The 27,327-nt window shown below is 59.7% G+C and overlaps 1 protein-coding gene across 1 annotated transcript in view; it reads right to left on the reverse strand.

Moving 5' to 3' along the window:
* Positions 1 to 11,999: 11,999 nt before the first annotated feature.
* Positions 12,000 to 27,327, reverse strand: part of LOC116798984 (nuclear factor 1 X-type-like) — a 43,508-nt gene continuing 28,180 nt past the window's right edge. Inside the window, 3 exon segments of the mRNA XM_032711697.1 lie at positions 12,000 to 12,491; positions 15,694 to 15,975; positions 16,528 to 16,619. Coding sequence (XP_032567588.1) covers positions 12,000 to 12,491; positions 15,694 to 15,975; positions 16,528 to 16,619 — 866 coding nt within the window.

Raw genomic sequence — 27,327 nt, forward strand, 5'->3', positions numbered from 1 at the left:
TTGGAAGGCAAGAGGAAAAAAAAAAATAAAAAAATCTATTTTCTAAAATTAAAAAAAAAAAATTAAATAAAAATAAAGCCCGGGAGCGGGGCGGGCGGGCGGGCGGCGCCTACGGCAGAGCAGCGCGGGCATCCCCCCGCGCCCCCCCGGCGCAGCCCCACTCCGGCCGGGCACGGCTCCTCCTCGCAGCCCGCAGCGCCCCGGCCCCATCGCCGCCGCCCCCGCCTCCTCCTCCTCCTCTGCCTCCTCCCCTCGCCCGGGGCACCGGCGGCGCTGCGGCGGGGACGCTCCCGGTGCGGGGGCGGGGAGGGAGGAGGTGGAGGAGGAGGAGGAGGAGGAGGAGGAAGGCTCCGGCCCCGCTCGCCCGGCAGCGCGACGGCGGCCCCCGGCTGGTTGCGGGTAGGTGGCGGGGGCTGCGGCGCGGCCCCCCCGGGGCCGGCTGCCTGCGGGGCCGCCCCCCCGGCCTTGCCCGGCGCGGGGAGGGGGGGGCGCGGTGATGGGGGGGGCGCGGCCCCGGTGCGGAGCTACCGCAGCGCGGGGAGGAGCCGCGGGCAGCGCCGGGCCCGCCGCCCGCCCCCGCCCCGGGCATCCCCCGGGCACCCCCGGCCCCGCTCAGCCCTGGCCGCCCGCCCCCAGCCCGGGCATCCCCGGGGCGGCTCCGGCCCCGCACGGCCCCGGCCCCGCGCTGCTCACCCCCATCCCCGGCCCGCGGACACCCCCGCGTTCCACGGACATCCCCTCGCCACCCGCCAGCCCTGTGGTGTAGACGCCCACCCTGGTCACCCCCCACTACCCACCCCCTGGTGCAGACACCCCCATGGCCTCACCCTCCTACCCCCCAGCAGGGACAGACACCCCGTGTCACCTCCCATCCCCCCCTCACCCCGAGTGCAGACACCCTCGTGGTCACCCTCCGCCCCCAGCCCTGGGTGCAGACACCCCGCTGCCCCCTCCTCGGGTGCGGACACCGCCGTGGTCACCCCCCCTCTCCCTCCGCCCCGACTCCGGCCTGTCCGAGCATCCTCCATCCCCGCCCCCCATCCCCTCCAGGGTTTCCCATCCATCCCTCTCCCCCCCAGTCCTCGTGTTCCCCGCAGTCTCCCCTTTACCCCCGCAAGGATCCCCTATGTCTGCCCCCCCCCCCAAGCCCTTAAAGCCACAGGCCGCTTTGCAGCCGAGGGGGGGAGGGTTCTGGGGCTTTTCCCCCTCTCCAGTCCCACTCCGAAAGTTGGCAGCGACCCGAGTGCCGGGTTTGGTCCGGGAGCAGGGAAGGGCACGAGTGAGGGGGGGAGTGTGGGGGTGAGCGACTCCCTGCTTTCTATCGACCCCTTTTGTGTCTGGACCTGGATTTTTAACCCTTGTTATCGAGTAATCCTTTAATCTCTTAATCCTTTCAAATAACCATATTTTTCTATAGGAAGGCAACAAAAATTAGATATTTTTTCAGTTTGCCGAGGGCCGAAGCGTGCACCATGTGCCTGGATTTTTCGGCACGCTCCGTAGTCCTGAACAAACAGGAACATAATCTCCGTCTGCCTTGAGCTTGAATGGTCTCAGTGTGATAAATAATATGCTAAATAATTTATTATATATTTTTAAAATAAAATTAAAGCAATCTACTCTGCCATTCCATGAGTTTTATTCCATCATTTTCTCCCTCTTTTTTTATCTTTTTTTTCGGGGGGAGGGACGACTGTGAGCCTGATCATTTTTACAAGGGTCTCAGCAAGAATTTAACAGGGATTTTGGATACACAGGAGGTTATTTTATCCATCCCCGTATCCCCTTTGCCTGCTAAACCCACCACATGCATACCAAGATACTGGACATTAATTTGCACATTCACAGGGTATTATATATATTATATATATATATGTTTTTACTGAGATATTTGTCAGACACAAGTACGACCATCGGCCTTATGGAAACGAGATCTAATTTTATTCCAGCTGTCTATAAAAAGTAAAAGAAAATTATTTTTATTTTTAAAACCTCTAGAACTTTTTTCTTGGTTTTTTTTTCTGTTTTTTTTTTTTTTTAAATCACCATCTGCTACCCCCCCCAAAAAAAAAGCCACTTCCCTGTTTTAAAGCTGAAAAAAAAAAAAAAAAAAAGACTGAAATGAGCAGTTTCCCTCGCCTCGTCCCAGCTCCAGAAGCCTCGAGGAATGTAAACTCGGCGGTAACTCCGCTCGCAGAGCACAGTTTGCATTTTCTGCCCGGCTCCGAGCACGATACGGCACAAAATAAACCCTGGGAAAGAATTTGCCAATTTTTAACCACTTCCAAGGCCGCCGTGGTGCCCGCTGGCAGCTCCCTCCCTCCTGCCAGGGGTTTCTGTTTTTTCTGCGGCGATTCCTCGGCTCCCCCCCGGCCCCGCGTGTTTTTGGGGGGGACGTGGATGTTGGGGTTCCACCCGGGGTGCCGTGGAAGATCACCTGGCTGTGCCAGGCTGGCGGTGCCAGGGCGGGCGAGGAGGGAAAATGGGGTTGAAAAGGCAGGGCTGAGATTTTTTGTCTTCCCTTCTGGGAGGCCTTTCCGTTGGGGTGTGGGGTGGTGGGGAAGGGGTTATTTAATTATTGATAATAAAGAAGTTATTTATTTATCATAAATATTTATTTGTATTTATTTATGATAAATAAGTAACTGCCGTAGTTATTTATTTTTGTAATACTGTTAAAAGTATTTACTGGGTGATTCGAAGCTGGGGCTGAAGGGCTGCTGGCCTTGACTCTGATAAAACCCCCCACGGGTTTCCAGTGGTCCAGGGGCACACAGTGCGTGTCCCCAAATTAATCCCACAGTGTGTCCCCCCAAATTAATCCCATTTCTTCCCTGTCAGCGAGGGGCCTGGAGACTGATCCTGCACAAACCACAACAGCAGTGGCGCAGGGTGGGGGTAATTTCAGTGCACCTGTGCCCTGGCACTGGCAGGGCCTGGCAGAGGGAAGGGCACCCCTAATCCTGGCACCCCTGATCTGGGGGGGTCACTCAGCCCCGGGGGGAGCCGCAGGATTTGGGGCTGCGCTGGGCATGGAGCTGGAGAGCTGCCACCAGACCCCACAGTGACCATCCCCACTCCCCCCAGCCTGCACCCACCAGCTTGAACCCCAATTCCCAGCATAACCCCCAAGCAGAAAAACACTAAAAATACAAAAATCCTTTTTTTTTTTCTTTTTTTTTTAATGTTTCCAAGCTGCCTGCAAACAGCATTTTGAGGACGGGGGTGGAATCCAAACCCAATTTAATTTTGCCATGCAGGCCATCCCTGCTGCCTCAAATAAAACAAAAAGGGTGTGTGGGGGGGATTTGGGGGTGCAGTTCTGTTTCTCCAAGGGTTTTTTCAGACAGGTTGGACCCCGGGGGTGGGAGCTGAGTTACCCCAATTTCGGCAGAGATGGAGAGGCTGGATCAGGCCCTTTGTTCATCCCTTGGGTTTTTATCCCGGCCTGTTTGGAACCTCACGACCCCCTGTCTATAAAACCAGCGCTGGGAACAAGTGGAAATTCGTGTCCCCCACCTCAAAGCTGGATTTTATTTCTAAAGGGCATTTCATGGTTGATTTGTGCTGCTAAGACACCTCGATGCCAACTTTTGGGCTCAGCCAAGGGAGTGCAGATACCCATGGAGCAGCACAGGGCTGGTCACCCCCCCATCACCACGGGAAAACATCCCCCAACCTCATTAGCCCTTTTTTTGGGCTCATTTTAGCGTTTTTGCAGGTTTTTTTCCAAGGTCCCATTCTACGGGGCGCAACGGCACAGCCGAGCCACGTCCCTCTGTGCAAAGAGGGAGAGAAAGGGAAATAATCCATGTTGGGATAGTTTTGTTGCTGCCTCTCTTTGCTTTTAAAATAACTTTTAAGGAGAATATTCTGGTTTTGACCAGAATTTATTTACTTTATTCCTGCATATGGCTCTTGGCCTGGGTCCCAAACAGGCAGAGGTCTGGCCTGGCTCGATTCAAAGCCAAAACGTGCAATGAAAAGAGATTTTTTTTTTTTTTTCCCTTTTCTCTTTCTTTCTAAAGAAGGTTTTTAACTGGTGAAATTGTTGCTGACGAGGGGGGGATTTCAGTTTAAAAATTGCTAGCAGATTTCAGGGAATTATTCTGCAGGAATTTCAAGGGGGTTTAGGATTTTTGCTGTGGTTTTTATCATTTTTTTTGGCTACAGGTTAGATGTAAAAAAAAAATATATATAAATCCCCAATTTTCCCCCCACTCTGTATTTTTTTCCATTGGCTCGAACATCACCTTTTTCCCCTGAGTTTGTTGGAAAACAGCCCTCAAAGAACCCGTGCAACCCTTTCCCTGCTCTAACACCGCTCGGCACCGACCTCACCGCGGCAAATATTTCCCAAAATGACCATAAAACTTGTTTTTTACATAAAAAAAGGGGTTTGGAGGGGTTGCCAAATGTCTTCAAACACCACCACAGGCCCACGGTGCCACTGCCCTCCCCACACTGGGGGCTCGGGCCGGGGGGTTTTGCAGCCACGTGTGGATGGAGGCACCAGGAATTCTTACAAACACCAAAATTCACAATTTCACTCGTTAAAAAAAAAAACTCCCAACAACAACTACCAAACCCCAAATGCAACCAGGAAACGTTTCCTCACTCCCTTTTTTTTTTTTTTTTGTCCGCAGAAAGACATAAATCAAGTCTGGCCACTCTCTCCCGGGGCTGGTTTGTCGTGTCAGTGTTGGGGAATTTGGGGAAATTTCTGGAGTGGGAGGAATGGGGAAGAATATGGCCCTGTCTCTTTGTTTGGGGCGAGTGCATCCCACGTTGGTTTTTGTCCCCTCCCTGCACAAGGAGCTGGCAGGGGGGTCCTGCCACTGTCCCTGTGTCACCATCACACTCTCATGGAGGCCCCTCGGCCCTGGCAGCTCGGTTTTGGGAGCAGGAGCACCTCGGTGCCGTGATCCCAGTGACACCCTCGGCACAGGGAAGCGGCTCTGCACCCACACACTGCACCCAGCAGCGCCCCAATGCCAGGGGGGACCCCCAAAATACACGTGTGCCGAGAGGAGTAGCACCCAGGGGTGGGGGGAGGACAAAAATCCCCCCAAATATGGCTTTACTGGAGGGGAGGGTGGAGGAGCAGGGAGGCTTTGGGGAGCTGAAAGTGAAAGTGGCTGGTGGTGGGTGCAGTGAGTGTGTTGGGACTCTGCACCCCAGCACTCAGCTGGCACCCCGGTCCCCTGGGTGGAGGCTCAGCCCCATGGGAGCTGGGCCTGGGCGGGCGAAAGCGGCCAGTGGTGGCATTTTGGAGCCCCACCAGAAGCGGGAAGGAATTCTGGGGGAATTTTAATCAGTTGCCAAAGCAAACAGAAGCGCGGGGAGGTAACGAGGTACCTGCTCCCACTGCCGGATCCAACACCTCCACCCTGCTCCCCAGCCCAAGCCCCCCTTCCTGCACCGTGTGCCACGGCTCCAGGGCAATGCCAGGGCCCAAACAGCCCGGCAGCAGCGATGACAAACCACCACTGCCCAGTTGCACCAGTTCAACACCGGGCCAGGTTTGAGGTTCGCCCTCCCAGCACAGCCCTGGAGCCAACGCCGGCCTCGGAGCCCCAGGCAGCCCTTAGACAAGGCCTTTGCTGTGGTAGGAAATGGTTTCTCCGAAGCTTTTGTTTGCCAGAGGAGAAAACTGGGCTGGGATTGCAAGAAGAAAGTTTGAAGGGAATGGCAAAGAATTATTATATTAGTTTTCCAGAGGGAGCTTTCAATTGTGCCGGTGCACGGCGACGCGTCCCGAAGCCGCACAAACGGGGGGGAATGTGCCAAAGTGATACTGGGCGAAGGGTCCCTTTCCCGGGAAGAGTTTGGCAACTCACAGACTCAACTGCCAGCCTCTGTCTGCAGCTAAACCAATTACTGCAGACAAATTGGCATGGACGTTCGCCTCGCCGAGCTCTCGGCCGCACAAAGGGCTCGCTTTCCCTCCTCGCTTTCCCTCCTCGCTTTCCCTCCTCGCTTTCCCTCCTCGCTTTCCCTGCTCGCCTTCCCTCCCTTTCCCTTCTCGCTTTCCCTCGTTTTCCCTCCCTTTCCCCCTTCCCTGCCACGATTTTACGAGAGAGGAAAATTACTCGGATGCTGAGCGTACTGTAAGTAATAAGGGCTTTGAAAATAGGCTCCTAATTAAAAATGATACCACTGCTCGTTTGTTTTTAAGCACATATTAAACTTTTTTTTCCCTTCCCTGCTGCATTCAAATGTTGGGGTTGCTGGCTTGGTGGTTTTTTGTTGGTTTTTTTTTTTTGTGAAAAACTGGCTTTCCATGCCGTGATTCTGGTTTGATTTGACTCCCCCCTCCTGCCCCCCCCTCTCCGGGGTCTGCTTCGAATTAGCGAAAGCCAAATCCAAGAAACTGGAAAGGGATATTATAGAATTTTCCATGTCCTTATTATTTTTTTTATTAGTGGGACTGGGCAGCTCGGCAGAGTGGGGAGGGAAAATGGGGTTTGTGGTTGGGGGAGCTGTGTGAGGTGCTGGCAGGGGCGGCAGCAGCCCCCACCTGCAGCTCGTGGACCTCGGGCTGGGCAGGGGCCACGTGGCCCTGAGTGTTTGGCACCAGTGGATGGGATATTCTGACCTTGAGGTTTGCAGGGTCACCCCCTCTGCAGCACCCCAGCGTGGTGCCAAGGGAGCCCCAGTGCTGGTGTGGCACCTGCACCGTGGTGTCCTGGCATGCACCAGCTCATGGAGTGAGGGATGCTATGAACCTGCTGGAGGCTCCCTGGGGAATGAGGTGGCACTCAGGGGTGATTGTGGGTGCTGACAGATGTGATGGTGCCCCAAAGCCTGGGCATTGCCCCGGGGGAAGCTCTGCAGTGGGTGGGTGCTGTGAGACCCTGTGGGGTTGGCATGTGGTACCAGGGACCAGGGACCCTCTGCCGGCTGAGGGGACCTTGGATGGCCCTGGGAAAGGGGTGCAGGGGGTGTTTCACAGTCCTGGTCCAGCCTTGCCTCGTAAACCCCAAATTATTGCAGGAACAAGGGCTGGGGGCAGCGTGTTAACGAGCTGCAGGGCGACCAATCCCCCTGCCTCAGTTTCCCCAACCCACACCGTGCCAGGGCGGGGGAATTCAGCAGGTTTGGATTCGTTCCCTCCCCGTTCTGCACTCGGGGCACTGGGAGCAGGGCCTGGAGAGTTAACACCAGCCACGCCAGCCCTTGGCCGCCGGCACATGCTCTGCCCGGCCCTGAACCGCTGCCAGCTCCCGCTCCGGCAACAACAGCCCCCATTGTGTGCCAGCCGCCCGCGCCAGCACCCAGCTGCCGCCCGGCCAAGGGTGCAGCGCTGGGGCCACAAGTGGACTTTGTATCCCCGCTCGGGGCTGCTGGGTGGCGCGTTGCTTTTTTTTTTTTTTTTTCCCCCTGCCTTTTTTTTTTTTTTTATATAGGAAGCAAGGAAAACAGGGCGTTCGGCTCCCGGCGTTTCGCCCAGCCCGCTCTGCAGAGAGCCAGCAGGAAAATATTTTTTTAAAGACAATTACTTGGCTCTTTTTGCCTTCTATTTTGCTTATTTTTTTTTTTTTTTTACTTTTATTTTCCTTTTTTTCCCTTTTATTTTCCCTTTTTCTGCTTTTTATTTTCCTTTTATTTTCCCTTTTTTTGCCTTTTATTTTCCTTTTTTTGCCTTTTATTTTCCTTTTTTCACCTTTCATTTTCCTTTTTTCGCCTTTTATTTTCCTCTTTTTTTTTTTTTTTTTACTTTTCCCCCCACTTTTTTCCGCCTTCCCTCCCCCCCACCTTTTCCGCTTTTTTTTTTTTCTTTTTTCTCCCCTTTTTTTCTTGCTTCCTGGGTCTCTCCCTGCCACGGCTGTGGATTCATGGCCTCAGAGGGGCTGTGTTTACCCAAGTGGCACCATGTTTGTCACCGGGGCTTGCTCCGGTGTCTAAATATGTGGCGGGAAGCACGTGACAGCGGGAGCAAACATCCTCCGCTGGCTGCCAGTTCCAGGGCTGTTCCTTCTCCCATAGGATTGGGGCTGAAGCCTCCCAGCTGCTGCACCCAAATGCTGCCTTGGGGCTCAGCCCAACCCTCCAGCTGTTTTGGGGTGAAGAAGGAGGTCCGTGGTCCCCACCCCAGGCTGCCTCCAGGGGCCTAAGGCAGAATCTATCCCCGCTGGCTCATTCCCATGGAGCTGCAGGAGAATCACCACATCCCTCCACGTTACAAGTGGGGAAACTGAGGCACGACTCTGAGCTGGCAGGAGCAGATGAGACCCATGGGGGAGGATTTTCCTGCTGGATCCTGACTCTCTTTAAACCAACGTTTTGGTGCCTTTCATGGTGAAGGCAGTTGCCATGGCAGAGGTCAGGGGTCTTGCACCCCACTCCTGGCTCCCGTGGTGCTTTGCCCACGGGTCAGGGAGTGCTGCATGGGTGAACCCCATTCCAGGAACATTCCCTGGCTGAGCTCTGGGGGCACTGGGGAAAGGGCCCAGCCCAGGTGTGCAGGCAGGGATCCGGCAGCTCAGACCCGCCGGGCCCCGCAGGCACTCACCGAAATGCCCGCGCTGGCACTCCCCACCTGCCCGGGCATCCTGGCTGTGCTCCCAGAGCGGGGAGGAGGGGGAAGGCAGCGTCACAGGCTGGGAAAGCCGAGCCAAATCTCAGCCCAGTGATAATGTTGAACATTGATTTCTGTATTCCCCTTCCTCCGGCCTGGCAGGACTGTGGGGTGTGTGGAGCCAACGACTCCCGCAGCCGGAGCCTCCGTCGAGGGGGATCCTGCGTCCAGGTGTCCCTGCATCCATGTGTCCCTGCCAGCCCTGGGGCCTGGGCCTGCCCAGGGGGGCTTGGAGGCAGAAAGAGCCTCCAAATAAAGGGTATTTTGGAGGAATGGAGGCACCATTCCTGAATCCAGGGTTTCTTTGCACCTCTGGATGCTCTGCTGGGACAGCATGTGCCAAATTGTATTCCAAATCCCAACCCTGCCTGCAGACTCAGCCAGGCCCCTGACACCCCCAACACCCCCAGACCCCCCACACGGCACCCTGAGATGGGAGTGGGGCCATGGGGAGCACAATGGGACCCCAAAACGTCTCAGAAATGAGGGGTTGAGTCACATCCCCAAATCCCCAGGGAGGACCCTGCACCCTCAGCCTCCCACATGGAGCATTCCTGGCTGTGGGACTGGGTCTCTCTAGTCTAGTGCACCTCAGACCTGCCAAGGTGCTGGTGCAGGTGCCACCCTGCTCCTGCCCCATCCTTCCTCTGGCCACGGAGGTGCCCCAGTGGCACTGGCACCCCCCAGCAGCCCTGCAGCCCCATAAACCCAGCTCCAGCCTCGGAACTGGGAAGTCTGTCTCGAAACCAGTCCGACTAGAATAACTGGGAAGGCAACTGTGGTTTCTTTTCAGGAAAAAAAAGAGATCTCGAAAAAGAACTGAAACTGTTTTCATTTGGACAAAAATATTCCTAGACATTTTTCCACATTTTGCCAGCGAGCAAGAGCATTTGCTTTTCATTTTTCAATGGAAACCCAGAGAAAAGTAATTGAAAACGATGTTTTTCCCTGAGAACGAAAAAAAAAAAGGCAATTACTGCTAAAAATCCATTTTGGTACAAACAAAGCAACTTGGTGAAAGAAAACCCTCCCCAAACCGGGCCTGGCCTGTGCTGACACGGTTCCCCCCGAGCTCTGGTCCCGCCTGGTGCCGCGCGCTGTGGGCCGGCCAAGGGCTGCTGGTTGTCCCAGCTCCCTCGGGTCCGGAATGGCCGGGAGCTGGGAACGGCCAGGAGCCAGGGACCGGCCTGACAGTGGGAGTGGGATGCAGCAGGACACCCCCACCACGTCCCACCACGTCCCACCACGTCCCACCACGTCCCACCGCGTCCCCGGCGCGTCCCCCGCAGCCCGCCTCGCATTTTGGAGCGGGGTGTGAAGCAAACATGAGACGACCTCAAACACTCGGTCCCATGGTGCTTTTTGGAATAGTGATAATTAAATTCAGACTTTTTTCCTTTCAAAATGCCCTGGAAAAATCCAATCACTTTGCAAATCAAAATAAGCATTTCCAATTAATCCTCTAACTTGAACCACATGGCTTTTAGGGAACGCGGTTGCACTCTGCTGAGACGCTATTTTTAAACCGGTGACGCTCCGGCGATGTTCCGAGCGTGCTGCAGGCAGGCACGGCACGGCCCAGCCCGCCAGGAGCTGCCCGAGGGAGCTCAGGGGCACCTCGTCCCCGTCCCCCAGGTGTGCCAACGCTGCCCCACGGCAGGTGACAGCTCATGCGGAACGCCCGGTGGTTGCAGGGACGTGGGTTGAGGCTTTCTGAGTTCAGCTTTCCTTCTCTGGCAGTCGTGGCCATCATTGTGGAGGTGGTGGCCACAACTCTGCTCCCCCCAGGCAAGGGGTCCCGGCACCAGCACCCCCAAATAACTCCCCCGGGGGCTGAGGCTGCGCAAACTCATCACAGGCCAGCTGAGCACCAGGGCTGTGCCAGGGACAAGGGTGATCAAGGGGTGTGTGAGGGCAATGCCCGTGTCACAGAGGAAGGATGAGGACATTAAGGCCTCCCCAAAAATCCCCTCCCAGGTCACTGCAGAGGTCCTGCCAGCCGGGAAAGCCTCACTTGCGAGGCTGCCGTGCCTGGCAACTGCTCCCAGTTGTGCCAGTGGGAGGAACTGGTGGTACACTGGGCCACCCCTCCCCCTTGACACCTCTCTTGTCCCGGGACAGGAACCTCCAGGTGACCCGTGGCGGGTGAGGGCACCCGGGTGAGCCGTGGGGTCAGTTCCCATCTCCTGGTCCCTGTCCCTGCCCCCCAGCAGCGGCATTTCCAGGGCCCCTCCGTGGCGGTGCCAAGGCGGTTGCCGAGCGGTTGCCAGCTGCCACCCGCCGGGCCCGGGGGGTTATTTTTAGCCCTGGCTGGGGATTTGGGTGCTAAGCAGCCGGCACCTCACAAGCTGATTTGAGCACTAAGCTGAAAAGCTGGGGACGTGGCCAAGGCAGGCGCGGATCCGGCCCTGGCCCCCGCCTGCCCCCGGTGCTGGGGGAAGGGGCACCCGAGACCTCCAGGGAGGAGGGGTTCGGTGAGGTCTGGGGTGCTCTGGAGTGGCACCACCCTTCCCTCTGCCTGTGCCCATCACCCCCCAGCAGCCAGGGGTGCAGAGGGGCAGTGCCATGGGGGAATGGGGGTGTTGGATCCCCTCCAGGCCGCAGGGGCTGGCGCTGGGAAGCGCCGCCGTGGGCAGGGCGAGACGGGAGCCATCCCCAGCCAAAGTCAACTCAGCCATCGCCGTTCCCAGGCTCCATGTGCTGACGGGTGCCCCGGTGCCCGGGGCCTGGGCAAGTGGGGTGCTATGCACCCCTCCCCCCCCAAATCCTCCTCTTCCTCACACGTGCGCTCCTGCACGTGTTTTTCCCCTGGGACTGTTTGGGCGCAGCCAGAAGCCTGCAGCATCCCCTCTCCTCAGGGCTGAGCCTGGCTTGGCACTGCTTTGGGTACTGAGCCAGCTCCTAGAGCTTGGGCCGTGGGGATGCCTGGGGCCCGGTTCACCCTGCTGTGGGGACTGGAGCACCCACATTGTCTGTGCAGGGAGAAATTCGGGCGCTGAGCAACTCTGGGAGCTGCGGCAAAGGGGGGGACGGTGGAGCCAGACACTGGAGCACTGAGAACACCCCCCTGACCTCAGCCCAAGCTGCCCCAATCTTTGTGTTGTACCCCCCCAACCAGCTCCTCACTGGTCTCATCACCTCCTGTCCATGCCTTGTCCTCCTGCCCCCCATGCTGTCCCCACTGGGGTCCCCAGTGGCCAGGCTGGTTGTGATGGAGCCATTCCCCTGGGGACACCCAGCACAGTGAAAGGCTGGGGTGTGTCATCACAGCAGGCGAGTGGCAGAGGCGATGACTTGGGGCCATCCCACCGTCCCCCCTCACCAGCTCCAGGGTGGTGCCCGCTGCTCATAGAGCCCACAGCCTCCCCTCCATGCCAGCTGGCTGCCAGCCCTGCCTGGCACGGGCACCTGCCCGCTCCTAGCCCGCGCACGCCAGCGGCAGAGCCCGGCCCAGCCCCGGCGTGCTCAGCACCTGCGCCAAGGAGCACAGCCTGACCCTGCCGCGGCGGTGCCGACACCGAGTCTGGCCCTGCACGTAACGCTTTGGTCTTGCACCGGTGACGGGTTTATTGCCCACGGCGCGGCCCGTGGCACCCGGCACCCTGCCGTGCCCAGGGACAGGCAGCGTGGATCCAACCAGCTCCTCTCCCACTCCCGAGGGAGCCGCCAGCATCTCCGGCTGCGCCTGGGCCGGTGGGTGTTTGGCAGACGGTGCGGAGGCGGCGCTCGGCACTGTACCTGTGCCAAGCAGGCAACTCCGAAACGCTGCCGTGCCAGCGGGGCATGGCTGGACCCCAGGAGTGCCCGGGGCTCCCAGCGGAGCTGACGGGGGACGAGAACGGGGTACCAACCCCAGCTCTGGGGGAGAAGGGCCCTTCCCTGGGGCTGCCAGGGCAGGGTTGGGGCTGTTCTGCGGGAGGAAGGAGGCGGCAGAGCCCGACCCTGCCGTGTGGGCTCCCCAAGCTGCTCGCCGTTCATCTTCGGAGCTTTATTAAGAGCTGGGCTTTGTCAATAAGGCACCATGTAAGCACATTGTTGTCTCTTAGCAACCTCGACTGGTTTAAGAAGAATTTGTTTGGTTTTTCTTTGGGAATATAGAAGAAATGCACCAGGAAGCGGCTGCGCCAGCCGGGTTATCCGGGAGCACCCGCTCTCCCGCACGAGTCGGCGGCGCAGCACAATGGCTTGGCCCCAGCTCCAGCCCCAGCTCCCGGCGAGCCGGGCCTGCTCCCAGTTACAAAATGGGAGCGCAGGGATAACTGGGAGGCTGCCGGGGGGAGGACACAGATCTGGGGTTGGCGATGCTGGTGATGGGGAGATTGCCAGGCTATGCCAGACCCCTCTGGTCAGCCTGCAGGGAGGTGGGAGGGTGTGGAGGGATCCTGTGCCTGACGTGAGGACAGGAGAGAGCCTTGGCCATGTCCCACTGCCACCCATGTCCTCAGCCCTGTCCCTGCACAGGAGCTGTTGGGGGTGCAATGGCCAAGGGCACCAGGCAGGACGGTGGCAGAACACAGGTCCCCCAGTCCTGCCCAAGTGGGGTCAGGATGGATGGGGACAGGGCTCCCACCGCATCCCTGCCCAGGCTGCACTGGGATAAACTGAGCCCCAGTTTCACCCTCTGCGTGGTGCTGGAGCTGGTTAATGGCAAACAGCACCCGGGAGCATTAACCGAAGCGGGGGAGGGAAGGGGGGTACAAACAGGCACTGAGGGTGAATCTGCAACCGCAGGAAGTCAGTTATTAATTCAAGGGAGAAGTTTTGCCCCTTGATTTACTGTCATCAGGGCCTTTATGTAACGGTGGGGAAAGGGTGGGCGATGCCATGGGGAGGGGGTAGTCCCCCCACCCCCCATGCCCCTTCAGCTGCTCCCTGAGCCCCCCCCACGTGAAGGGAGGAAGGGGTCAGTGGGGACCCTGTCAGCTCAGCGTGCCACCGTGTGCTGGGGGGGCAGGGGGGCCCTAAGAGCATCCTGTGCCTTCCCCGTGGGACTTGCCCCCCCTCCCCTTCCTTCCCAGTTCTCAGCCTGGGCCCCGTCAGGCTGTTGACACGACTGGGGCCTCGTGTCCTCATGTCACCATCCTGGGTCGGGGACAGGAGCTGGCAGAGCGGCTGCTGCCTGTGTGGTGCCAGCACGCAAACCTGGGGGTGTTTGTGCACGGATGTGCTGGCACACGTGGATGGAAGTGCACGTGTGACCACGTGGGCACGTGCACATGCCTGTGCATGTGCAGCCACATGTGTGCACACACACGCATCAGCGTGCTTGCATGCACATTTACACACATGTGTGCACATGTTGAACACACAGAGTGGGCACACGTGCATTGCTGTTCTCCCAGCACACAGCATGGGCACCACCACGGGCACACTGAAGAACATGTGTACACATGCTAGTCCTGTGGCGGGGGGCACGCAGGGTGTGGGACCCACAGCAGCCCTGTGGCAGGGGACACGTGGGGTACTGGGGGACATGGCAGCCCTGTGGTAGGGGCACACACTGAGTGCCAGGGGACACCGCAACACCGTGGCAAGGGGACAGGACCCATGGCAGCCCTGTGGCCGGTGACACGTAGGGTGCCAGCGGACATAGCATCCCTGTGGCAGGGGACACTTGGTGTGCCAGGACCCCCAGCAGCTCTGTGGCAGGGGACACACGGGGTGCTGGGGGACACGGCAGCCCTCGGTGCCGGCTGGCGGGCGGCCCGGGCGGGAGAGGGCCGGGGGATGCACCACTCCCCCGCCTTCAATTGGCTGAGCGGTAAATAAATAAAAGGGAATTAAATAAATAGAGGCGAGTCGGTTTATATAATCGCTGGTACAGTTTGTCCTGAACCTCTGCACGGATTAGAGAGCTGGCACCGGCTGTGGGTCATTAGCAGCTGGGCTGAGCCCCCCCAGGGCGGCCACCCCGGCCCCCGCCAGCGGCCCCCAGCCTTGCCCCCTATTTACCTACCCGGGTACTTTTTAACGAGGAACCTTGGGAAGGGCTGTGCACGCGTGTGCACGTGTGTGTGAGCGCCTGTGGGGGGTGTGTGCGTGTGTGTGCTCTGCACATGTGCACAGGAGGGCACACAGGTGTGTGCAGGCACCTGGCTGGGCCCAGGTGTGCCAGGGCAGGTTGGTGTGTGTGTTCAAGGTGCTGTGAGCGTGTGTGTGCCTGCATGTGTGTGTGTGTCTGTGTCCTTTGAGTGTGCTTGTGTGCATCGGTGTGCGGGTTTGTGTGTGTGTGTCTGTGTCCTTTGTGTGTGCGTGTGTGTGTGTGCACTGGTGTGTGTGTTTGTGTGCGTGTGTGTGCGTTTTCAAGGTGCACAAGCCTCTGTGTGTGCACACGTGTGCTTGTGGGTGTGCACGTGTGTGTGTGTGTGTGCAATGGGGTGTACAACACAGGGGTGTGCACATGTGTCTGTACATCTGTGTGTGTGTGTGTGCGTGTTTTCAAGGTGTGTGAGCCTCCATGTGTGCACACACATGCTTGTGGGTGTGCATGTGTGTGTATGTGTGTGCACATGGGGTGCACATGCATATGTGTGTGTGTTCATCTGTGCGTGTGCATGTTTTCGAGGTGTATGCAAACGGGTACTCATGGTGTGCATGTGTGTGTGTGTGTGTGTGTGTGGATGCACAGGAGTGTGCACATGTGTGTGCATCCACATGTATTCACAAGTATTCAAATACGTTTGGAAGCCAGCACATGTGTGTGTCTCTGTGTGTGGTGTCCATGTGTGTGTGTGTGTGTGTGTGCACAAGCATGTGTGTGTTGGGGTGGGAGGGGAGACCCCTCACGCCGTGGCACCCAGGGGAGGAGGTGACACCGTGCCAGGACACACTGGGTGCCAGCTGACCAGGATCCTCATGTTCTGCCGCACCCTGAACAAAACACCCTCACACCCCGGCAATAAACCTTGACCATCCCCAGCTTCTGCAAATCGCCCGGGGGGGACACGGCGGAGCGGCCAGCGGGGGACCCCGGGTGTGCCTGGGCTCAGCCCGGGCTGTCCCCGCAGCGCCCCCGGGGTGCCCGCGGGACGCGGCTTGCGCTGCCCCCCCGGTGTCGGGGCTCAGCGTGCCCGTGTCTGTGCCCGTGCCCGTTCCCGTGCTGGTGTCGGTACCCTGTCGGTGTCGGTGTCGGTGCCCCTTCCCCTGCCCGTGCCCGTGTCGATGCCGCTGCCCGTGTCGGTCCCGGTGCCCGCTCCCGTGCCCGTTCCCGCTCCTGTGCCCGTTCCCGTTGCCGTGCCGGTGCCGGTGCCCGAGCGCGCTCTTCTGCTGCCATCTAGTGCTCGCCCACGGGCGAGCCCCGGCCGGGCCGCAGGGCGCCCATCACTCGTGGCCTCCGGCCCCCGCTGCCCGGGCAATGGCCCGGCTCTGGCTGCCCTGGGGAAGCCGCCTGAGACCTGGGGAACCCGGGCACCCTGGTGCTGTCTTTGGGGATGTGCTGGTGGGCTGGGACCCCCTGGCTCTGGGCCCTGAGTTGGTGGGGAGCCCTTGCCTCCGGGGAGACCCGGAGCAGCATTCCCCTGGGAAACTGGGGGGAAAACAGTCTTTCTTGTATAGAACCTACAGAACCACCCCGGGGAAGGGGTCAATGACAGGATGCTGAGATGGCACCTGGATACCCAGTCACCTCCTCCCCCAAAGCCACGCCCCCCTCTCACCTGGCACAGCCCATGGTGGGGGTGCAGGATCCCAGTTTTACCCACCAGTAAAACTGGTGCCCTTTGTCCCTGGAAGGGACAGTGCTGTGGAGGGGCCACAATGCTGCCTGGGACCTGTGCCACAGGTGGCACCAACCCTGGGCAGCAACCGGGCACATCACCACTGCAGTGGTGAAGGGCTGACCTACAGATCCCAGCACAGCTGGCCCTGACAGAGCTGTTCCATGCAGGATGCTGGTGAGCAGCTTTCCTGCCTCCCTCCTGAGCAGGAGGATGGATGGACAGCCTCACCCTGCGCTCGATACCTGCTGACTCAGGGCCTTGTGCGCCAGACACGGAGGGATCCACCCTCTGCATCCTGCCGGGGATCGGCAGTGAATCGGCTGTGCCGGAGCCAGCAGAGCCCACGGAACACTCCTGTGCGGATCCTGGCTCTGCCCTGCCAGGAGGGGCTGATCGATGGGGTGTCAGCAGAGATCCAGGCTCCTTGGGGCTCTGCTCAGGGACGTCTCGGCAGGAGATGCCGCAGAGGTATTTTTAGCCACGTAATTCATAGCTACCTCCAGCCTGATTAATTCTTTTCTCCCTTGGTCATCCATCACACCCTTCCCGGTGGATGGATGTGCACCAGGTGCTGGGGGTGCTGGGAGGGGCTGAGGCAAAGCCTGGACACCAAGTCCCTCTGCATCAGCTCCATTGCTCCTGTTTTCCATGGGGTGACACAAAACACCTGTATGGGGGAACCCAAATGCTGAGAACCCCTCCCCCACCTCAGGTGCCCCCCAGCTGGGTAGGGTGGGTGCAGCAATGAGCTGCAACCTGCAGGGCAGAATTGGTGCTGGCAGTGTGTGCTGAACCTGGACCAGCTCCCAGGATTGTCTAACCTTTCCCAGGGTACTTTCCCAGTGATAGATCCCAAAATAGGAGCCAGGGAGAGGCTGTAGCATCCCACATCTGTCGTTCCTGGTGAAAGCATCTCCACTCAGGCCTGATTCAGCAAAACAGTGTTCTTCCAAGTGCTGCTGCTCCCAGGATGAGGACAGACAGTCCTGGGGGCTGCTGGCACCTCCCAGGGGTGTGGGCACAGAAGGTGGATTCCCAAAATGTTTTGGGGGTTGGTACTAGGGCAGCTGACGTACTTCTTGCCTCGGTGGGCTGATGAAGCTCAAAGGACGGGTCCGATTGTGGATTTGGGGTCCATTTCTGTTTGCAGCCCACCCCTCTCCCCAACCCTCCTAAACTCTGTGAGCACCACGGCACCGCCTGCCCCGGAGAGACCTGAGTGCCCCATGGGACATCCAGCAGTGGGACCACCCTGACACCCCCCAGAGGCCTTGGGCTCCTGCCAGTCCCTCTTCCGGCCGGCTGAGCGTCACCCACCGCCCCCCTGTCCTGGCACGACCCGGCTTTCCCTGCGCCAGTGGCTGCGGGGGCTGCCTCAAAGGCCCAATTTTTCTTGCTCTGAAGCCCCGGCTCTGTTCGGCGTCGGGCAGGGCACCAGGGTGCTGGGGCAGCGTGGGTGCTCCCAAGGGAAGGGGCACCGCGTTCCCGCTGGGCACAGGGGCCGCCAGTGCCCCCCAACCTCCAGCCCTTTGATTCCAGCCCAGCCTCTTGCCCTGGAAATGGCAACTGCCCACGGCGGGGTCGTGCAGGGCAGGGTCTGGTCTCCTGTCCCTGTTGCTCCGTGCCCGAGCCACAGTGGAGCTGGCACGATGCCAGGCACCATCTCTGCACGGGGAGGGGGACCCTGAGTGTCCATGGGGTTTGTCCCTCTCTGAGCTCTCTGTGCTGGTCACAGATGGGTTTTTGGGGTTCTCCCACAAGCCACAGTTACAGCAATGGCAGTGGTTTGTGCTTCACCAGTAGGAATCCGCTCAGCCTGTCTGCTTCCCAGTAATCCCAGCAATCCCAGCCTGGGAGACTTGTGGGGTGCTTTTGGAGCTTGAGGACTTGCACTCCCTGTCTCAAGCTCTCGCTGTGAAGTTGTGGAGGATTCCTCTACTTCCCAAAACCAGCCCAGGGTTGTACCCAAACCAGTCTTTAAAAACCCAGTTTAAGGGTGATCCCCAGCTTCCAGACCTTGAGCCAGGGCAGGTGCCAAGGGGACAGACCAGATAGAAAGACACTCAGTCCCCTCTCAGGTACCACCCCAAGGACAGGGGCTGGAGGGGTTGGATAGGTTGGCAGAGGTTGGATGGGGCTCACACCAGCAGAGCCCTCACGGCCAAGCAGGGAGATGCTGTTCCCTGCCAGCAGCAGGTTTTCTCCAAGAGCACTGCTGAGAGCAAAGCACCCATGGTTAGCTGGGCCAAGGACTCCCAACCTGTGTGTCCAGGGTAGGCCAAGATCAGCAGGAAGGAACAAAATCCAATAGAACCCCCAGAAACAGGGAAACAAACTGACTGAGTGCATACGGGTGAGCAGGTTCCATCCCAGCCCTCCCTTCCCTGGTCCCACCAGGGCTTGTGACCACAGCCTCCCCCTCCTTGGCCCCAGGTCCCTCTTTTGCCCCAATCAACGACCCCACCCCCTTCCAAAATCAAGTGTCTGAGACTCAACCCTGTGCCCCCGACCGGCTGCCCTCACTCACCATCCACCAGGTCTTGCCCCTCATGTCGTAGCACAGCTGCCACCTCACCGAGCCCCCGGCCACTGGTGCAGCTACCGTACCTGGCACCTCCATCCCTTCCGGCTACTCCAGGAGATGGCTGGCATGGTGCCCCACTCCGGTGCCATTGCAGACCCCTCTGCCCCCAGAAGCACCCAGAGCAGCTGCGAGCCCTGGGGAAAGCAGCCGGATAGAGGCGAGGAATAATCCCAGTCCGGGAGTTCCTGGGCTGCCCCCGGGGAGGCGGGTCAGCTGCTCTGGGTGGGCTGGTGGGTGGTCACTGCCGGGCAGAGGCTGTGCCAGTGGTTGGGCACGGCAGAGGGACAGCGCCCACGTCAGTGGGACAGAGGGATCCCAGTGGTGGGACAGCAAAGGGACGTGCAGGATCTCCGAGGATTTGGGAGCTGCTTTGGGTTTGTCTTCCCAGGAAGGGGCTGCTGCAGGCACCACCTACAACATGCCAGGGATCCCGAAAGCAGATACATCCCTGGGTGGTGATGGGCTCCCGTGTGACCCCTTTCAGCACTGTCCCAGGTACCCCAACACGTGCACTCAGCTGGGGGGGCCCTTCTCCCCCTCTGGCTCTGTAGAAACTCAGTCATGAAGTCGAGGTGTGTGGGGAATCTGACCCAAGAACATGGGGGAGCTGGGTACAGGACATCCTGCGGGGCTGATCTCTGCTCCCAGCGCAGGGGTAGGATCTGGTCCCTGGGGAAAAGCGATGGGCACCCCCAGCCCTGTCACCCTGCCTTGGTCCCAGCGTGACCAGGCCATGAGGAGGTTGGAGGCTCCCGGGAGGTGACATCCTTCAGGCCCCACTGCTGCCATGCATGCTCTGGGGGTCCCCGAAGGATCCCAACGCATCCCACTCCCTTCCCCTGTGAGCCTACTCCCTGCTCCCCACCCGGGGATGAGCTGTCTCAGATTTTGGCTCTGCCTCAGGGAATTCTGACCTCCAGCAAGCACTTGGGGCTGTCAGTTGTCCATGTCACCGTGTCCCTTTAGCAGTCACCCTCCCAGGAACTGCCTGGAGTTTTGGGGGTTGTGGGCTGTTCACCCCCATGTGTGGCTGAACTGCTGGTTCTGGCTTTGTTATCCTCTGGAACAGTTGGATCTTTCCTGGTGCTACCCACTGGGATAAATTGGTCCCTGCTGGTGCCCTGCCTTCCCCCTGTGCCCCCTGTCTGCCCTCCTGCAGGTTTTTCAAACCCAGGGTTTTGTGTGGGGATTGAGGAGGTTTTGAGGAGGTTTGATGGTTTTATTTTGGCTTTCAAAGCCCAGGAGTCCTGGGAGAAGCTGGTTTTATGCTGAGCTGGAGATTTGATGACATTTTGGAGATATTTAGACTAGAAAATTTTGGGGATGATGCCATCCTGCTGCCTGGGGTGTAGGGGCTTGGGCACCACGATGGACCAGTGTGGATGTGGGGATGGGTGAAACGGCTGTGTGGGAAGGAAAGCACCACAAGGGGCAGGTTGCAGGAATTCAGCTCCTGGAAATAATTAATTTCAAGGCATGGAGATTGCTTCCTGACTTTTTTTTTTTTTTAAGCTTATTTTTGATCAAAAGCCAGGCCTCTTTTTGGGAAAGAACGCTGGATTTCTCATGAACATTTCCCTTCCAATAAGACTATTTTTCATCCAAACAAGGGTTTGGGGCATAAAATAACCCAAAGTTGAGCCGTGGGAGCAGCTCAGTGTGGGTGCCAGGGTGGGAGGGAGCTGCTTTGGGGTGTGGGCACTGGAGGTGGCATCAAGAGCAGCAGTGAGTGCAGCCCCTCGGTGGGGTGGGTGTCAGATGGATTGAGCTAAATGAGGAAAATCTTCCTAACTGGAATCTTCCAGAATTGTTGTTTGGCTTGGAAAGGGTGGTTTTCAGGCAGTGTGTGATAATGTGAGTGTGTGTCTGTGTGTGGACAAACAGAAACATGTGTGTGCGTGTGTGTGTGTGTGTGTGTCCCACGTGTGTGTATGTGTACATGTCCCACATGTGTGTGTCCCACATGTGTGTGTGTTTGTGTGTCCCACGTGTGTGTGTGTGTGTCCCATGTGTGTGTGTGTCCCATGTGTGTGTGTGTCCCATGTGTGTGTGTGTCCCACATGTGTGTGTGCCTGTACATATCCCACATGTGCGTGTATGTGTCCCCACATGTGTGTGTGTTTGTGTGTCCCAGTGTGTGTGTGTCCCACATGTGTGTGTACATGTCCCACATGTGTGTATGTGCATCCCACATGTGTGTGTATGCATGCACATGGCCCACGTTGTGTGGTGTCCCACGTGTGTGTGTGTGTCCCACATATGTGTATGTGCGTGTACATGTCCCACATGTGTTTGTGTGTTTGTGTGTCCCATGTGTGTGTGTCCCACGTGTGTGTGTGTGCCTGCACATGTCCCATGTGTGTGTGTATGCGTGTCCTGCATGTGTGTGTGTGTATGTATGTGTCCTGTGTGTGTATGCGTGTCCCACGTGTCTGTGTTTGTGTATGTGTGTCCCACATGCGTGTGTGTGCGTATACATGGCCCACGTGTGTGGTATGTCCCACATGTGTGTGTCCCACATGTGTGTGTGCGTGTACATATCCCACACGTGTGTCAGCACATGCAGACGATGGCTGGCAGTGAGCAGAGGAGGCACATCCTGCTCGAAAGCAGGGCTGTGCTGCCCTGGGGCTGCGGGCGCTGGCAGGAGGAGATGCACGAGACAGCAATCAAAAATACATCGAGAGGCCCTGGAGGGGTTGGGAAGGGCCTGGCACGTCCCTGGCTGCAAGGAGGGACTCTTTTGGGATCTGGGGGGACCCTGAACCTCATGCAGCCCTGCCAGGATGGTGTTCGTGAGGGTGGGTGCTGTGGGAAGTGGCATGTGGCAGGGGTGGGGGTGCCACACAGTCCTGATCCATTGCCATGGGCATTGCTCTGGCTTCGTGGGAGTCTGGAAGTGCTTTCACATGCAGTGGGAGGCAGAACGGGGGTGAGAGCCTCACAGAGTGGCAAGGGAATGGAAGGTGGCCCTAGTGCTGGTCGCCATGCCCAGTGTTGGCCCCCACCCTGGCGTGGGCCTGCTCTGCCATCCCTGGGGCAGGGCTGCTGGGAAGCAGAGAGTCAGGAAGCAGAGAGCCACGGAATGGATGTGGTAGGGAAGGGGCTGGGCCTGAGCCAGCTGCTCCACCACAGGGGTCTGGAGGGTCCTACCTTGGCTTTCTGCATTGCTCAGGATGATCCCATCTCCTCTGGCTCATCATTCATCCCTTGGTGCAATGCCCAGCATTCTGTGCCTCAGTTTCCCTGCAGGCAGGGCTCTGCCCAACCACACCAGCTCCTGGAGTGTCCCTGCAGTGTCCCCCCAGTGCCTCATCCCTGCAGGAGGGAGGAGCTGGCAGTGATGCTGCTCCCAGCCTGGCTCCCGGAGTCTCCCTGCTGGGTCACCCTGACTGGGCTGTCACCTCAGGAGGGTCTGTGTGTGCAGGGACAGGGCGGGTGTGCACAGCCCTGTGCTGCTGTGCTGTGTGTGCACAGATGGGTGTGCACAGGGGTCTGAGAACACACCAGGTGTGCACAACAGGGTCTGTGCACACACACACACACAACACACACACACACACACACCACACACACACCCCGAGGCAAGAAGGGAGGCAGATGGGGACAGGAGGAAACCCTGACTGAGTTCATGTCCCCAGTGATGGAATTGGAGGTCTCTGCTTTAACCCCCACCCGGGACCCCTCCCATGAGGGTCAGTATGTGGAGCTGGGGTGCTGGTCCCTGCCTGGGACTGTGGAGGCTTCTCCTGCCCCCAAGCCAGGATCTGCCCAGATTTGAGCATCTCTTCTGGATGTGTTCTTTGGAGGCCGAGATGAGAGAGGGAACTGTCTTGAGGAGTGACAACGACAACGTGCCCCCACCTGCTCAGACCCATCTCTGAACAACCACAGCCCCCTGGGGGCTGCAAACTCCCCCATGCCTGGTGGGGGAACGAGCTAAAATGATGCACCCCGAAACGACCCCCCCTTTTTAGGGCTGTGCAGGCAGGGCAGAGATCCCCAAGGCTGCACAAGCCAGACGATACCCACTCCCAAGGGCAAGGCACGACAGCTCCCCGAGGCTGTACAAGCCAGACAGCCCCCGGTGCAGGGTGGGCAGCACAGATCCCACCGAAGCTGTACAAGTCAGACAACATTCCCCTCTCAGGGGCAAGGAGAGGATGTGAGACCCCCGAGGCTGTACAAGCCACACACTCTGTGACTGTACAAGCCACACACTCTCCTGTGCACGGTTGGCAGGACAGATCCCACTCCCCAGACAGACTCCTCTCTCCTCCCCATTGCACGACAGCCCCCCAAGGCTGTACGAGCCAGATGACATCCTCCTCCCAGGGGCAAGGAAGGCACGACAGCCCCTCAAGGCTGTATAAGCCAGATGACCCCCCCTGTCAGGGGCAGAGAGAGCACGAAAGACCCCCCGAGGCTATACAAGCCTCCGGTGCAGGTTGGGCAGGACAGTTCCCATCCCCCGGAATAGACAACCCCCACCCATTACACGACAGCTCCCCGAGGCTGTACAAGGCAGACACCCCCCGGTGCAGGGTGGGCAGCACAGATCCCCCCCCCCCGGAACAGCCCCCCTTCCCCATCGCACCACAGGCCCCCGAGCTCCTCAACAAGACAGGTGACACCCCCTTCCAGGGGCCAGGAGAGCACGACAGACCCCCGGCAAGCCAGACAGCCCCTGCGGCAGGGTGGGCAGCACAGATCCCATTCGACCCTCGAGGCTGTACAAGGCAGACACCCCCCGTGGGAAGGGTGGGCAGCACAGATCCCCCACCCCGGCCAGACATCCCCCCCCGCCCCGATTTGTGCAGGATCGCCTCCCTGCCCTTCCGCAGGGGCTGTGACAGCTCATCGGTTCTCCCCGCGCTCCGTGCCCGGCACAGCCCGGGACCGCCCGGGACCCGCCGGGACCCCCGGGACCCTCCGAGACCCCCCGGGACCCTCGGGACCCGCCGGGACCCCCCCCCTCCCTCTCCTCCCCGCCCGCCCGGCGGGGGTCCCGGCGGGGGGCGTGGCCGCGGGCGGGGGCGGCGGTGACGTCAGGCGCTGTCCGCGGTGCTGAGGGAGGGAAGATGGCGGCGCGCTAGAGCCGGGCGGCGGCCGCGCCCCCGCGCCCCCCGCGCCCCCGCCGCCACCGCCAACATGTCGCTGCTCTGCGTCGGAGGTACCGGGAGGACACGGCGGGCGACGCGGGGGGAGACGGGGCGCGGGGATGGCGGGCGGGGGGCAGCGCCCGCTGCCCCTCTCTGCGCGGGGGGGGGGCTGGAGTGTCTGGAGTGGTGTGAGGGGGGAGGCGGCGGGAAGGTTGTGGGGAGGGGGTCGTGGGAACGGCTCCGTTCACGAGGAACCGGCGCGTGGTGGATTTTATGAATGAACCGGCGGGGGCGCGCGCGGCGGCCCGGAGCGGGGGGTGTGGGCGCGCCCTGCCCCGCACGGGGCTCCCCGGGGACCGCCCCGGCTTCCTCCCCGCCGGGGAGACCACCGGGGACGAGGCTCCCCCGTAACCTCCCCTGGCTCCCCTCCCGCCTCCCGATCCGCCGTGGGGAGGGGTCCCCTCTTAACCCCCCCAACCCGAGCTCCTCCCGGTACTCCTCCCCGCCGGGGAGACCACCGGGGACGGGGCTGCTCCTGTAATCCTGTAATCCCCCTCGACTGCCCTCCCGCCTCCCAAACCGCTGTGGGGAGGGGGCTCCCCCGGGACCCCCGGGCTCACCCGGAACCACCCCGCCGGGGAGACCACTGGGGACGGGGCTGCTCCCGTAATTCCCCCCCGGCTCCCCTCCCGCCTCCCAGCTCGCCGTGGGGAGAGGGCTCCACCCATAACTCCCCCAAGGGCTCCCCCCGTAACCCTCCCCCACCGGGGAGACCACCGGGGAGGGGTCTCCCCCCGCACCTCCCACCTCAGTCTCTCCCTTTTACCCCTCTCCTCCTTCCCACCACACAGAGCCCCTTTCTTCCCTCTCTACCCCCTACCCCGCGTTTTCTCACCCCTCCTCAAACGCAGACCCCCACGTGCCCACTGCCCAAACACCCCACCCATCCAGCCTCACCCTCCTCCCTCTCCCCAAATACCCCCTACCCCCCCCCCAGATCCCCACCCCTCACGCCTGTCTCCAGACACCCCCACCCTGCAGACACATCCCTGCATTCCCAAACACCCCCTCACCCAAAACACCCCATGTGAGCCCCCAACACCCACCTCTCCCCAACCCTCCTGATTTCCACCCCACAACCCAAGCCCTCCCCAGTCCCAAACATCATCTATCCCCAAGCATCCCTACATTCCCACCCCTCAAAGAGACCCCATACACCCTGAATCCCCCAGTCTGTGAACCCCTAATATCCCCCTCAAATTACACCCTAAGCCCCAGACCTCCCTGGGCATGGTGATGCTGGGGGGGTGTCAGGGCAGGAGCCTGGGGGTCTGGTGCTGCTGTAGGCTCAGTTAGAGGCTGGTCACCCATACTGGGAGGAACTGGGGGGAACACACAGGTAGGGGACCCCCACACCCAGTGCAGAGACCTGCCCAGCTCAGTGCACAGATGAGTCCTGCAGGCCTGGCCTTGGCCTCGCTGGTGGTTACCCTGGATTGAGTGCTCAGTCTGGGCAGAGGGGCAAAAGTCAGAGGGGGTCCCTTTACCCCCTCCCTAAGCCCTGTGACACCCTGAGGGGGAAGGGGTGGCACTCGTGAGTTGGGGTCATGGGATGGAGGTGGCAGAGTGGCAGCTGGGGACAAGATGGGGCACAGGCTGTCTGGGATTCCCTCACTTCAGGTGAAATCCAGAGGAAAATGGGGGCTCCCTCAGTGCTGCTTGAGCTCAGCAGGATGAGGGGTTGTGCCCCCTCCCACCTCCATGACTTGCTTGTCTTTTAGGTGCTGTCACAGCCCCCTTCCTGTGGCAGTGCCACAGCAGCACGCAGGGAGCTGCCAGAGCCAGGGTGCCCCTGTGTGCCCCCCAGCCAGCCCAGATTTGGGGGCTCCTCCTCTGGCAGGAGCAGGGCACCTCTTTTCTCCCATTTAGACGTCACATGTGGTGACACCCTTGGTGATGCTGTGGGTGGCTGGTGACAATCAGCTCCCAGTGGGTTTGGGCTTCCCCCACTGCCCTGTCACCACTCTGTGGCGGCAGCTGGTTTTGTCACCCATTTTGGGGGTTCTGGGGGTGGAGGTGCCACCTCAGATCCTCCCCCAGCCTCTCCCCGCCCCTCCCAGGGGGCTGGGGCCACATGCAGCCCCTGGGGGTTTTGTGCCAGGGGGTGTCCCTGGGTGACAGGGGACACCTGGGAGAGGTGGGGTGAGCGGGGACAGGAGGGGGTGTCTGGAGTGGTGTGAGGCAGACGGACAGATGGACAGAGGGCGGACGGGCATCCGGAGAGACAGATGGAGAGACGGAGGGACAGATGGATGGAGGGGACGGGAGACGTGAGCACGGAGACAGAGGGGTGGGTGGGTGGATGGACAGACAGAGGGGTGGAGGGATGGAGGGAGAGGGTGAACGGAGGGATGGATGGAAGGATGGATGGACAGAGGGATGGATGAAGGACGTATGGAGGGAGGGGCAGAGTGGAGGGACAGGCAGGTGGAGGGATGGGGTGGATGGAGGGACAAGTGTGTGAATGGATGGTCAAAGGATGGGTGGACAGAGAGGGTGGATGGGCAGACAGGTGAATGGATGGAGAGACAGGTAAATGGACAGACAGAGGAATGGATGGACAGAGGAGTGGACACACAGGGAATGGACAGACAGGTGAATGGATGGAGGGACAGAAGGATGGGTGACTGGAGAGACAGATAAATGGACAGAGAGATGGACAGAGGGGTGGGTGGATGGGCAGAAGGATGGACAGAGGGATGGATGGATGGATAGAGGGATGTGTGGCAGAGGGGTGGACAGACAGACAGGCCTGTTGTGGGATGCCCAGCCCAGCCTGGTTTTCACACCACTGCCATTCTGATCCCTGCCAGCTGCCTCCTGCCTCAGTTTCCACAACTGGCCAAGATCACCTTGAGAGGAGCCTGATCACCCCAGCCTGGGAAGCACCTTGGCTCTTCCAGCTTGTTGGGGCTTACCCAGCTCACACAGGTGTCCTACTGTCCCCAGCTCCCTGCCTGGGGTTTAATTTAGCCCCAGGGTGTCACCCCAGGACTCACCACCCTGAGTCAGCTTTGGGCACCCTTTGATGTGCGGGAGGGCAGCACAGCCTGCAGATGGTGGCAGCAGGACTTCTCCCTGGCAGGAGATGACAGCCAGGAAAGCCACGTGTTCCCTGGATAATTGTTTGTTCCTGTCAGCTCGGGTATTTTGGAGCTTTTCCTTCCTCTGCTCTCTCATTCCGTTTCAGAGGCAGCAGCTGGCGGAGAGCAGTGGGTGCCCCTGGGTCCAGGACAAGGGGGAGCCCCCATGTCAGGGATCCCTGTCAGCCACAGGCAGGTC

This window comes from Chiroxiphia lanceolata, chromosome 27, assembly GCF_009829145.1.
Source record: "Chiroxiphia lanceolata isolate bChiLan1 chromosome 27, bChiLan1.pri, whole genome shotgun sequence".
In the NCBI taxonomy this organism is placed as follows: domain Eukaryota; kingdom Metazoa; phylum Chordata; class Aves; order Passeriformes; family Pipridae; genus Chiroxiphia; species Chiroxiphia lanceolata.